General features: G+C 33.8%; 1 protein-coding gene and 1 long non-coding RNA gene across 7 annotated transcripts in view; one reads left to right on the top strand and one right to left on the bottom strand.

The window, feature by feature from the left end:
• Positions 1–14,492, top strand: part of LOC127707424 (multidrug resistance-associated protein 1-like) — a 63,874-nt gene that overhangs the window by 43,195 nt on the left and 6,187 nt on the right. Inside the window, exons 29-33 of one of the 6 annotated variants that reach the window (XM_052211931.1) lie at positions 2,033–2,179; positions 2,684–2,842; positions 3,351–3,517; positions 3,724–3,918; positions 4,893–5,142. The exons of 1 other annotated variant lie outside the window; for it this stretch is intronic. In XM_052211931.1, the coding sequence (XP_052067891.1) occupies positions 2,033–2,179; positions 2,684–2,842; positions 3,351–3,517; positions 3,724–3,918; positions 4,893–5,007 (783 nt within the window). In that variant the 3' untranslated portion in view covers positions 5,008–5,142. Of the gene's footprint in view, positions 1–2,032; positions 2,180–2,683; positions 2,843–3,350; positions 3,518–3,723; positions 3,919–4,892; positions 5,143–14,492 lie in introns of those variants that run through there. 4 more of the 6 variants (XM_052211936.1, XM_052211933.1, XM_052211934.1 and 1 more) reach the window with 4 other exon arrangements.
• LOC127707426 (uncharacterized) lies at positions 11,554–13,722 on the bottom strand. Its single transcript, XR_007984853.1, has 2 exons — positions 13,595–13,722; positions 11,554–11,688 (listed from the first exon to the last, which is right to left on the bottom strand). It is a non-coding gene; the product is annotated as an uncharacterized LOC127707426 (long non-coding RNA).

The raw sequence follows: 14,492 nt of genomic DNA, 5'->3' as shown, positions 1-14,492 counted from the left end.
AAAAACCGGATGTTACTGTTTGTTTGTGTGATTCCTGCTGAAGGCCTCACTGTGACTTTGAGATGAAGAACAGCAAAAAAAAAGCGCTGTTCCTTTGCTTTTTGTGTTTTTTTATCTGTGCATGTACTGATTTTGGGTCATGGATGGTTACCCAATATCCTTTGTTTTTTCTATTTTATAAGTTGTTAACATTTACATCATTGTAGTTTTAAATTGGTGTTTGATTACAAGTTATACCACAATTGTTAAAAATAAATATGCAACTTTTTCAAAAAGTGCGTAACACAAATGTGTTTTGAATCTTTCTTCAGTGGGATGCTTATATTGCACGGTTAACGAATGTCTGTTTGATTACAATTCAAGTTTTGACAATAACCTGTACGAAATCAGACGCCTGTAAATGACACGGAAACCAGGCGTAGAAATCATACTTTATCCTGGCGTCATTGCAGTGTTTAAGGAATGCATGTCCAGGCGTCAACCAGGCGTAAACCAGGCGGAAACCAAGCGTAACTGAGGCGGAAACCAGGCGTAAAATTAGGCGTAATATTTAAATGAGTACGCCTGGTTGACAGAAAATCAGGCGTAATATGCAAATGAGTACGCCTGGTCAATAAATAAACCAGGCGTAATGTCCTTACATAATACTACACTTAATTTAAATCAGTGTGTTACCCTAGCTGTGTACTTTGTGTATTAGATACAAACTTGTACTGTTGCTTAAAGTTCTCACTGTTTGACATAAAACTTGAAATATTAACCATTGAAGAAGCTATATAAATAAATACATATTAGACAGACACTGTCTCAAATAAGTTTAAGTTTAAATAAGAATTATGACGATTAGTTTTTCTTGACATAAAACTAGCATTTTGACTAAGTTGTTTTGAAAATTAATGTCATTTAAACTAAAAAAATCAATGATAATACTGTAATCAAACTTGTGAAAGATTTAAATGTTATTATCCAAGGATGAGGGTTTCCAGATTAGAAATTAATGGTAAAAAATAAAAAATCAATAACTTAGTTACTCACATAATTATTATTTACCATGGCCATGTATACTACTTTCCTTTCATTTCACAATTTTCATTCATCAATTTGATTCCATAGTTACAATTTCAAGTTCTTTCAAAAAGCACAAAAAAGTTAATTTCCCCTGAATATATATGAAGCTGCCATATGTCCAACTTGCAAGCTAATACCAGAGAGCCAAATTTTGAAAAAATTTCCCATGATCCTTTTAACAAAGCATTATGGGTATTATGATTTACGCCCTTCCAACAGTTTTACGACCGTAGGAAAATTTACGCCTGGCTTATTTCAATTTACGCCATGTTTACCACTTTTTTCTACGCCTGTAAATGCTACAAATTTACGTTTCCTGCTCCATTACGCCTGGATCCGGACACGTAACTACCACTTACGCCTGGTTTACGCCAGATTTCCAGGCGTAATACGCCTTATAATTTCGTACGGGAAGGAATGCATTATAACATCTCAACAATATTTCCAAGTTTCATACTTTTGCTAATCATCTATGGACTAAATTTTGCAACAAAACATAGCCGTACTGTCTTTGAACCCAGTTGACTTAAAAAAACCACACATCCTACCAGTCGCACGCACACTAAGAGCCAAACGATCTTAGATGTTCATCTTTAGTGGTTAGTGGACACAAACCTGTCACATCTGAGTTTGTAAGTTCGAACACCACTCGTCGCGAGTTGTATACGACTGTGATCTTTATTATCAAGGATTGTTAGTTTTGTAGGTACTTCATCTTCCTCACCAATATACCTTGCTGTCAAAGTTCTCAAGATTAGCTTTATAGACCAATAAACAAACAAACAAACACATACACAAACTTACAAACATATGAAATTAGATGATATATTAAGGATTTCTATCAGTAAAAGCAACCATTTCTCTTCAAATATTTTCTTGTGAAAAAAATAATTTTATCTAATATATATTTTGTGGTATTATGTTATTGTGTACAAGTTATCTCAAACAATCTGATAATATGTAGGCGTTATGGAGGATTCAAGAAACAAAGCCAAAACCAACATGGCCAGATGAAGGTCGTGTAGAGATGAACGACTATGGTGTTCGCTACAGAGAGGACCTTGATTTAGTATTAAAAGGAATAACCAGTAAAATACTGCCCTGTGAAAAGGTAGGAACTGCTTATTGTATGCATTTTTGTCATTATTAGATATTTCTAGTTGCATGTATATGGTGTCAATATCCTATGTTTTGCTAGACTTGAATTGAAATAAATCAAACCTTTGCAATGCCACCTCTTTGTTTCATAATGTGGTTTTATATTTTAAGATTGCATATGATATTTAATTTGACAATGTTTTGCATTTGCATATTGAGTGTTACATGTATATAATGTTAAGTGTATGTTTGCATTCTAGTTTGCATTTCAAACTGTAAATTGAGTGCCGCTGATATGAATAATGTAGACGTAACGCTTTTATAGCATATTAAAGTTTAAGCTTGGCTTCCATGATGAACTTTTTAAGAATAAAATGCACGTTTAAATTTTGAAACAACAACACGCTTGGGATTTGAAAAAAAACTCATTTTCTGGCCTAACATCCTACACACGATTGTAGTATAAAAGTCAATTCTTCTTTTACTCTAAAATATTTTTATTTTTACTTGACTGAAGATTGGGATAGTTGGAAGGACTGGAGCAGGAAAGTCGTCATTGACAATGGCCCTCTTTAGAATACTTGAACCAGCACAAGGCAATATAATTATCGATGGTGTCGATATTTCCACAATTGGGCTTCACGATTTAAGATCAAAGATCACAATCATACCACAGGTGAGAGTTTATTATAAATAAGACCAGGAATCATCTGATGATCCATAATCATAATTTCAACTTTCATATTACTCCTCTCAGTAGCCAGCGTTCCACTACAGATATGCATGATATGATTTCTGATAAACATTTGTTAAATTATTTCCTAAAAAACTAAATTAGAAAGAAACTTGTGGTTAGAATCTCTCAGGCAAAGCAGACCTCATATGGATGTGACTTTTCTTTTTAAATTTCTTTAATTCATAAAAGCTTCTCGAGCTTCTTTGAGGTTAATTGTTTTGTAAGTTTTAAAATTTAGACTTTGATATTTCCTGATGAAGTTCAATTAAGAAAAATAAAAAAAAATACAAGCTTCGAGCGGAGAAAATTCATAAACTGTTGTTTTCATAATCACAACGATTATCTTGACGTTTTCCGTAGGCATACCTTATGAATTTCCTGCCAAGAACATGTTCATTTATTTAATGATATGGACATCATATTATTCCCGTTATCTATTTATACATAGGATCCAGTTCTTTTCTGTGGAAGCATCAGGATGAATTTGGACCCGTTTGACGTTTTCTCGACTGAAAACATTTGGAGAGCACTAGAACATGCCCATTTAAAAGATTTCGTCCAAGGACTGGAAGACGGTATGGATCACCAATGTTCTGAAGGCGGGGAAAACCTAAGGTACGACAACAATAATCTTTCAATGTTGGAACAGTTTTTACTTGAAAACAAACATGAATCAAATGCCTTATACTTTCTACAGGCGTAATTGATAAGCGGATGTTTAAAATTTCGTCAAAAGTTAAAGAAATATTCTATTAAGTCTTAATGTTCATTATATATTGCCTTTACATGATACTACCTTGTTTCATTAACACATGTTACAGTGTTGGTCAGCGCCAGTTGGTGTGCTTGGCAAGAGCCTTACTACGGAAGACAAAAATCTTGGTGCTAGATGAAGCAACTGCTGCCGTTGATTTAAAAACAGATGAACTTATACAAAACACAATTAGAACAGAGTTTGCTGATTGTACAGTATTGACCATAGCTCACAGATTAAACACAATTATGGATTACACCAGGTGAGGAATTTATAAGGATGCCCATTGATTGTTCACTTTTAATATGCATACATCAGCTCGAAGCGATATGAGAAGTTGCAGGATGATAACTAAATTTTTTGATTGTCAATACAGTAGAAATTAATTTAAATTCTATTATGAAAGTTTTATGAAATGAAAAAAAAAACTGTTATACTTAATATGTAACTGATCTTCAATCGTATCGTTTGATACTGTGTTACGTGCACCTGACACATGTCTTACCTATACACTTGATTCATGGTATTAAGTAAACACAAATATTTGAAAGCCACAAATGTTAACCAGTTGAGAGTATGAACCTTAAAAAGCTCTTAAACAAAGCTTTAAAGATTACCTTTGTCCAAATGATACACAACCTTAATTCTTTTGTTCGATTGATTAATAAATTTGAACTTTTCAGACACTATACCAATTTTGCTATAACTATGGAAAGCTTCGCCTTAAAATAAATGTATAAAAACTAATGAATACATTCCTGAGGGTCAGAATAGAATATAATGTTCCGTTAATAAACAAAATTAACACAACAATCTAGTATTTGCAAATGCAAGTCATTTTCGATGAAGCATTAACCACTGTATATACCGTTGTCACCGTTATCCCTTGACAAACGGTTTAACATCCATAAACAACGTAAATAAGTGTCATTTCAAAACTGGTATTTTATAAGTTTTATAATTCTTTTAATGGTTCAGTCGAGTGTAGGCTCTTTCTGTAAAAAAAAAACCTGTAATCAGATGTGTTTAAACTTATTTCTTCACGATTTGTTTTATCAGATATTCCTCGTACTATTCTTCTTTTCCTGTTATGATGGCATTATATTTATGGTAGTTACTTTAGTTTTGACTTTAAGATAAAATGGCTACTTGATTTAGTCAAGCGCATTTACAAAAGTTGCTTTTATATTATTGTCATATTGAATCTTTACATGTTCATGTATTTGATTATTCCAGAGTTATGGTACTTGAAACTGGAAGAATAAAGGAGTTTGATTCCCCCACCAATTTACTACAGAACAAAGACAGCGTCTTCTACAGTATGGCGAAAAATGCTGGACTGGTAAAATGAAATTTGAAAAGAGTTCAAATTGTAGAAAGCATTCATATTTGACGTCAAATATAAAACAGATGCATTTATTGCATAATTTCTAATTGATTGCATGAATCATGCATAATAAATGTCATCGTGTGGATTCATTTTAAACGTTTACATTATGAATAATTTGGACAAAAATGTTTATCATATCAACTGCTGCCATTAGTTGATTTATGTGAAAGAAAGGCGAAGGATACCACAGGGACATTCAAACTGAAAGGTCAAAAATAAACTGACAACGCCATGGCTTATAAGGAAAAGACAAATAAACACCAGTACACAAAACACAACATATAAAACTAAAGACTGAACAACACAAACCCCACAAAAAATGAGAGTGGTCCTAGGTGCTCCGGAAGGGTAAGCAGATTCGGCTCCACATGTGGCACCCGTCATGTTGCTCATGTTAGTACAAACCCGGTGATAAGTCCAATTCGGTAGGTTACATTCCGGGAAAAGGGGACGGGATTGTAGTTACGACATTTGGAGCATATCTGTTGTCATCTGTGAATCGGATATTTCATAACTGTCAATCACCCCGTTATGGCGTCTGTACAATTTACGAGGGACGATTTCAACTTCACCAATTGCAACTCTCAGTTTAATAGCTTCCTAGTGCATGTAGTGAGCAGTAACCTTCTATCAAGGAAAACATGATAGGAAATACAAGCCCGTGAATATCGTATCAACTTAGAGATATATACTCTGTATGTAGGTGCTGCTGGAATTCTGCTACATAAAAATTAGAAGTTCACAATTAGGAAGCTGGAATCATCTCTTTTGTCTTAAAGTTTTGTTTTCAACCGACCCTCATTGTCAATTTCTAGATGTAAGTCAAGATATAAGGCCGACTTAACTTTATCTGATGTATCGTTTATCATAAGTTCGATGGGATAGATGAGTTCAACATAGTCACCAAATTTGAATTTTGAATTATTAAGCGAAAGCACATCATCTTTATAGCGGCAACTGCTAACTACTTTTCATTTTTCCCAAGAAATTTCTATATGAAGTCTGACTCATATGAAAAAAGGAACAAATCACTTGAAGAGGACTACAGTTGAATTCCATGGGATTGAAAAAACACGTCCTCCAAACGTGACAAATATGTTGTCAATCAAGACATCAAACTTCTTAATAATGTCAGTTTCAGAGAATATTTTGTTTGAATCACAGTGGTTTTTTGTCGAGCCTGCGACTTTTGTCGCAGAAAGCTCGACATAGGGATAGCGATCCGGCGGCGGCGGCGGCGGCTACGGCGGCGGCGGCGGCGGCGGCGGCGTTAGCTAACTTCTTAAAAGCTTTATATTTTAGAAGATGGAAGACCTGGATGCTTCATACTTTGTATATGGATGCCTCATGTTACGAAGTTTCAGTCAGTCACATGTCCAATGTCCTTGACCTCATTTTCATGGTTCAGTGACTACTTGAAAAAAAAGTTCAGATTTTTTGTAATGTTAAATTCTCTCTTATTATAAGTAATAGAATAACTATATTTGGTATGTGCGTACCTTGCAAGGTCCTCATGCCCGTCAGACAGTTTTCACTTGACCTCGACCTCATTTCATGGATCAGTGAACAAGGTTAAGTTTTCGTGGTCAAGTCCATATCTCAGATACTATAAGCAATAGGTCTAGTATATTCGGTGTATGGAAGGACTGTAAGGTGTACATGTCCAACTGGCAGGTGTCATCTGACCTTGACCTCATTTTCATGGTTCAGTGGTTATAGTTTAGTTTTTGTGTTTTGGTCTGTTTTTCTTATACTGTATGCAATAGGTCTACTATATTTGGTGTATGGAATGATTGTAAGGTGTACATGCCTAGCTGGCAGGTGTCATCTGACCTTGACCTCATTTTCATGGTTCAGTGGTCAAAGTTAAGTTTTTGAGTTTTGGTCTTTTTTTCTAATACTGCATGCAATAGGTCAGCTATATTTGGTGTATGGAATGATTGTAAGGTGTACATGTCTAGCTGGCAGGTGTCATCTTACCTTGACCTCATTTTCATGGTTCAGTGGTCAAAGTTAAGTTTTTGAGTTTTGGTCTTTTTTTCTAATACTATATGCAATAGTTCAACTATATTTGGTGTATGGAAATATTTTATGATCTATATGTCAGTCACGCAGGTTTTATTTGACCTTGACCTCATTTTCAAGGTTCATTGCTCAGTGTTAAGTTTTTGTGTTTTCGTCTGTTTTTCTTAAACTATAAGCAATAGGTCAACTATATTTGTTGTATGGAAGAATTGTTAGCTGTACATGCCTGCCTAGCATGGTTCATCTGACCTTGACCTCATTTTCATGGTTCATTGGTCAATGTTTAGTTTACTTGGTTAATGTTAAGTTTATGTGACAGTTGTAATAAAGCTTTATATTTAGGACTATCAACATAATATCAATGATTAGTAAAGAAGGCGAGACATTTCAGCGTGTGCACTCTTGTTTTTCCAAGAACGATTTTGCCCTACCTACGAACAGAAACTTAAACTTATATCTTTTGCTTTTGAATAGCGGGTAGAAAATACCAACTTAAAAAGATGCGCAAGTTACCAAAGGAAAAGTTAAACTTATAGGTCGAAAACAAACTGGCAATGCCATTGCAAAAAGACAAAAACACGATTAAAAGACAACCAGTTTACAAAGCACAGCATAACAAAATAGAGACTGAGTAACACGATTACCACCAGGGGTGATATCCACTTTTTTTACATTTTTGATTTGCTTTTTTATTCTGTTTGTTTGTTTGTATATTTGGCAAATACAGCAACTATTTGAAAGGTGAATGTCTTCCAAAAGATAGATGGTCTCTATGTACCTTTCTTATGAATAGGCTGTTACTTTGTTAAATAGTAGATAAAACCTTGGTAAATACAATACATTAAATCATTCTGATTCCAACTGATGCTTTCTTTTCCTGAATATATTAGAAAAAAAACTCATTTAGTCTTTAGATGATGTAAATTAAAGTAAGTAACTTTGTCAGAATGACATCGTGGACATGTAGATATGTTGCGATATAACAATGTCAGATTGGCATCGAAAACATGTAAACCTATGGCAGAGTTCCAATATCAGATTGCCCTCGAAGGCTCGGGAATCTCTTGCAGAGCAACGAATTAATTGGCACATGTGATAGAAGGATTAATGGCGTTGATTGTTGGCCTTAAACTGTTGTCTGCTCTGTGGTCAGGTTATTGTCTCTTTGACACATTCCTCGTGTACATTCTCTATTCTACTACAATGTCAGTTAACGGGTACTTGCGTGCATCTTATAATTCTACTTATGAAGCTTATGTATGTATGTATGTATGTACGTAGATCCCTCGAGAGCTGCGAGGGTACAGTGGAATCCGTGTACACTCCCTATCGGGATTAATGGAGATGTGTCACTAACGTATTTACAATGTTCAATATTTCAAGCTTATCGATGAAGTGAGCCTCGTATGTATGAAGAAACAAGTTGGCAAGAAGAGAAGCACAGTTGAGTTCCATGAGAATGAAAAGTTATTAATATGGTCAATAAAAATATGACAAATATCATGAAACTGTCAAGTAGTAAAATGATAGTAATATTAATAAACAAACCTTCAAAATATGAAATGAATCAAATAAGGACTGTTATGACTAAGGGGAAGTCTATAAAAAAATGAAAGAATCAAACTAAAGGCTATATCAACGAACAACTGGAAAACCAATATGTCAGCGTCCGGTCTTGCTACCAGCATATTCCGAAGAAAAAAGGTTAAGCTGTGTTTTATTGCTCTCATCTGTTAAACTGTTATTTATAGCTCCGCTTTTTTGACAATATTGGGAGACCGCCAAAAACAAACATAAGTGTTTAATGTGACAATGGGACAATAATTGGATCAAGGAACCTAATCTGCGTAAACAAACCTCACAGACATACAACACAACTGAATTAAAACAATCAAACATACTTGCAAATAATTCTCACAAAGACGTTAATAAAAAGTTTAATAAATAAATTAAAAAAAAAATTTCGGCAGTTACTTTTTATCGGTCCAATTTAACAGCATCACAGGGGGTATGAAATCGTAACAATTGAAATTAGAAACAATCTAAAATGATGATACTCTCAAGCTGACATTAGAGGATGTATTATATGATTTTATTATAAATTCGAAACACACAGCAGTAAAAAAAATACACAGAAAACTCAAGACACAACACCATGGATCCCTACCTAACTGGGGATAACATCAGCAGCCGCAGAAGGATAAACAGATCATATTCCATATGAAATATCCTTCGTGTTGCTAATGTGAGGCCAAATCTGATGATAAGTCGGATTTTGTGATGTCCCATTCGAGGAAAAAGGACAGGATTGTGGTTACATAGCCCTGGTCATCCAATGCACATATTGCCCATAACATTCTACCAACTAGTGATGAAAAATATTTCGTATCACTTTCTATTTGATAATGTGACTCTTAAAATAATTAAATTTGACATTTTTATATTTCCAAATAATATACGATTTCCTACGATACAGGCATCATCTAATAAACTCTTTGTTGAATAAACGTTAACACTACCAACGTAGGACTACCACATTGCATGGATATTGGATCAAACACCACAAAAAAAAAACAACCAAACATTTTATTATTGTAACGTTACCTACAAATTTTGGTTGTCATTTTTACAGACAATTTAATCATTTGATGAGCAATTCAGCATCAGTAAGACAGAAAGTTTGTTGGAATTTATTTAGAGTTTGTTTATATCTTTGCTAATTATTATTGCTTAAAACCACATGCACTAGGACTTAAATTCAGAATAAAACCATACCAATCTAATGAGTTTTAAATTGCAAACAAAAATAAAAGAGCAAATGCGTTTGACAGATTCTGGTCTCCACTATAAACAATATGATCGTGATTTATTATCAATAAATATTTGAATTATACGGTAGCATGGGTAGTGAGCAGTTGATATTTGATTTTTAGATATAAGAAGATGTGGTATGAGTGCCAATGAGACAACCCTTCAACCAAGTCACAATTTGTAAAAAAAACCCATCAAATATAAAAAAGAAGGTGTGGTATGATTGCCAATGACACAACTCTCCACAAGAGACCAATTGACACAGAAATTAACTATAGGTCACCGTACGGCCTTCAACAATGAGCAAAGCCCATATCGCATAGTCAGCTATAAAAGGTCCCGAAATAACAAATGTAAATCAATTAAAACGAGAAAAACTAACGGCCTAATTTATGTACAAAAAATGAACAAAAAACAAATATGTAACACATCAACAAACGACAACTACTGAATTACAGGCTCCTGACTTATACAAACAGAATATGATGGGGTTAAACATGAAAGCGGGATCTCAACCCTCCCCCTAACCTGGTACAGTGGTGTAACAGTACAACATAAGAACGAACTATAAAAATCAGTTGAAAAAGGCTTAACTCATCAGATGAATACAAATAGAAATACATCTAACAAAAACACAGAGTGGACGTGGCCGCCTAGCAGGCACACAACGTTGATTTAACATTGAATCAATGTTTATTTTCTATGTTGAATCAATGTTGAATTATTATTAGATTTTGCAAATTTGTATCAACGTTGAAATCCTACGTTGAATCAACGTTGATATTCAACTTTGAATCAATATTGAATAATGGTTGCTTCAACATTGTTTAAACCAATAACTCACCTTGAATTCAGATTGAATTCAGGGTGAATACTATATTCAACATGGAATCAAAATTGGTTAGTGGTTGTGTTCAACTGTGTTTCCACCTAAAACTTAAGTTTCATTCATCCTGTATTTTCTATGTGTTGCATTCCATAATTTTATACTGTAGCAATATTCAAGCTAGTGTCTTCTCAAGGCCCTCTACATGCTAAATGTCATAGCAACATTTTGCCGCAGGAAACTTTATCCAATAACTGCTCCATCAGACCAAAATATAAAAATTAATCTCAGAAAAAAATTGATGAACTTTAAATAATATCATTGCCTGGTCATATTTGACATGATGTGATCTTTTGCTCATTGTTGAAGACTGTATGGTGACCCAAAGATATATAAATAATGTTCTTTGGTCGATGATTGTATTGTTAACAATAGGCAACCATTAAAACTTTGAATATATACCATTGACTGTCAATTACTCATAGAAGAATTTCCAACAATAAAATTGAGAGACCACATTCTTGTGATAAGAGCATGGCTTGACCATGATGTCAACAACCAATCAACTGAATAACAAATATGTGTGTTTAGGGCTTTCCTACGAACCATAATTTAACCCCCAAGATTTTTTTAACATTTAACGATATGCATATAAAAACACAAATTATCATAGAGAAATATTGATCTATCCTAATTTTTGAAAGCACACAACCCTTAATACACATAGTTTTTGCCCAATGTCTATTCTAAATATCTGAGTGATCAAAATATAAAACAAATTTTGCTGTTCCTACTCCATGTATTCTAATGTCCAACCACTGATTATAGAGAAATATTCAATACGATAAAATAAAAATAAATTTATTTATTAATAGTGAAAACTTCAACTTCTTTCTTTTCCCACCCTGTCTTTTTGGAGCCCATTTTAGAAAGGTTGTTGTTTGGTCAGACACTTGTTCCATAGGTCTTCATGATGACATCTACAAAATCAAAAGTTATAACATTGTCAAGTTTAATACTGTTCAACACATTTAACTATTAATAACTTCATAATGATGATATTTAAAGTATAAATCAAAAGCATAAGAACTCATGAAAACTAAATGAAAGTTAAACTTCCATCTAAATCTCAACTACATTTCCTTTTATATAGACCAGAAGGTATAATCTGCAAGAAAATCCTAAATACTACATTTTAACTTGAACAAATTGAAGGTTTATCCACATATAAAATTGAGAATGGAAATGGGGAATGTGTCAAAGAGACAACAACCCGACCATAGAACAGACAACAGCAGAAGGTCACCAACAGGTCTTCAATGCAGCGAGAAATTCCCGCACCCGGAGGCGTCCTTCAGCTGGCCCCTTAACAAATATATATACTAGTTCAGTGATAATGAACGCCATACTAAACTTCAAATTGTACACAAGAAACTAAAATTAAAAATAATACAAGACTGACAAAGGCTAGAGGCTCCTGACTTGGGACAGGCGCAAAAATGCGGCGGGGTTAAACATGTTTATGAGATCTCAACCCTCCCCCTATACCTCTAGCCAATGTAGAAAAGTAAACGCATAACAATAAGCACATTAAAATTCAGTTCAAGAGAAGTCCGAGTCTGATGTCAGAAGATGTAACCAAAGAAAATAAACAAAATGACAATAATACATATATAACAACAGACTACTAGCAGTTAACTGACATGCCAGCTCCAGACTTCAATTAAACTGATTGAAAGATTATGTCTTCATCATATGAATATCAGACACAATCCTTCCCGTTAGGGGTTTAGTATCATACCATCATAACATATATGAGAAGAACATAACCCGTGTCATGCCAACAACTGGTTTTTTAATAAATGTGTTTAGTGCCGATGCAAAGACCCTATAAGTGAATCAATATTAACGCCAAAATGTCTTTTTCTGTATTACTTGTGCTGCTGCATGGATATCTGTCTGATTGACATATACAAGGGTTGTAAAGGGGGGTTCTTAACACGAAAACACGTGAAATAAAAATCCCCAAACGTCGCACGGAAAATAAAAATTGGGATAAACGAAGCACGAGAAATAAAATCGTAAATGTTACGGAAAAAGTACTAGCAGTTATTACTCAGTCGTTCTTGGAGTTCACACAGTCATGATAATGGACACGACGACCCTGCGGTCACCTTTTCGCGTCTGCTAGTTGCATCCGATTTGAAAAAAAAATTATTTATAACTTGATAGCAATTAATATCCATGATATCCTGGGAACACATAATTTAAAAATGCAGACTGACTTGGAATTTAGTCCCGGTTTACTTTTTTTATCAAATGTGGGACAAGCACGAGAAATTAAGAGTACCAACACGAAACACGGAAAATAAATAAGGGGAAACACAAATATTGCATGTCGAACCAAAGACAAGAAAACGAGAAATAAAAAGGCCAAATACGTTGCATGCAAATATTTCTTTACCACCCTCATACGATGTACCCTTCATCTTTGATTACCTTGTCAAAACACTACTTCAATTTTGACAGTAAAATATTAAAGGTCCAACTTGCTGAGCCATATAGCTTCTGACCTTTCCATCCCAATTTTGTAAACAACTCAAGCCCCCCTTTTTGTGAGATTTCGTGTAACTGAATTGAACAGGTAAATAAAGATAAAATTTCTTTTTACTTTTGATTCAATCATATGATGAATTCAAATAGTCAACGATAAAAATTCATAAGACGTTGCAAGGTAAATCGTGAATGGTAACATGCTAAACATCCCCCTTTTCCTCGTGTAAAATTTCAACTTTTCAGTACAGTTTTCATAACAACTTGATATGCTCACATTTCTAAAATACGATACTGTATTTACTGTAATCACAACAATTTATATATACTTACGATAAAATATAAAAGCTGTATACAGGAAAGATTTAATAAAAACTCTGTAGAATCACCTTGTGGGCTCGAAAGCGGATATTCAAACTTTGGCAACAAAAACAACTGCGCATGCGCATATCTGAATTTGTCTTAAAATAGAAATGTAAAAAATGCCGCGAAAATTTAAAAATCACTATTCTAATAGATCTATCGGTTGTTTATATTACAAGTTATCAACCTTTGTTTATGAACTGATATATACGTCTTTCTCTTTAGATTGTTAAAAAGAATAGAAAAAAGGGAATGAAAACAAGATATTTGACATCAGCAGCCACGGAAAAAGGGGGCATATTTTTAGGGGAAGGGGTTATTCACAAATATTAATATTTACTGTATGATTCTGTATGCAAGCTGGTTCTATTAATTTATTATGTTTTGGGGTGGGTGAAATTTGGGAATTTCTATTATATGGTGTGCAAAGTTCATGATTAATTTATGCTGATATACACTGCGATTGTTTTATATATTATTCTATTATCACCACGACAATAAGTGATAAATCTACTGAATATTCTATTTCATGTGAATATCGTTGTCAATTTAAAAAAAATTGTGATGTGCCCAATACTTCTTTTTTGACAATTCTGGTATCCACAACTACTGGGTTTTATATATGATCATCTATTGTTTAGCCAACGTTTGTTCAATATTGGTGTTTCAACACAATGTTAATTCAACGTTGAAACAATGTTCTAATTTCAACGTTGAATTGTCAACGTTGAATCAATGTTGAATATTTGTTGATCAATGTATAACCTAAAATCAACAAAGATTCAACGTTGATTCAACAAAGCGTGCCTGCAGGGCGGGTACTTGTATATCCCAACAACAACAAAAAAAAACACTAAGTACAGATCTG

Source organism: Mytilus californianus, unplaced genomic scaffold (assembly GCF_021869535.1).
Source record: "Mytilus californianus isolate M0D057914Y unplaced genomic scaffold, xbMytCali1.0.p SCAF_7, whole genome shotgun sequence".
In the NCBI taxonomy this organism is placed as follows: Eukaryota; Metazoa; Mollusca; class Bivalvia; order Mytilida; family Mytilidae; genus Mytilus; species Mytilus californianus.
Note: the sequence above shows the minus strand (reverse complement) of the source record. Positions and strands in the feature narration are given on the sequence as shown.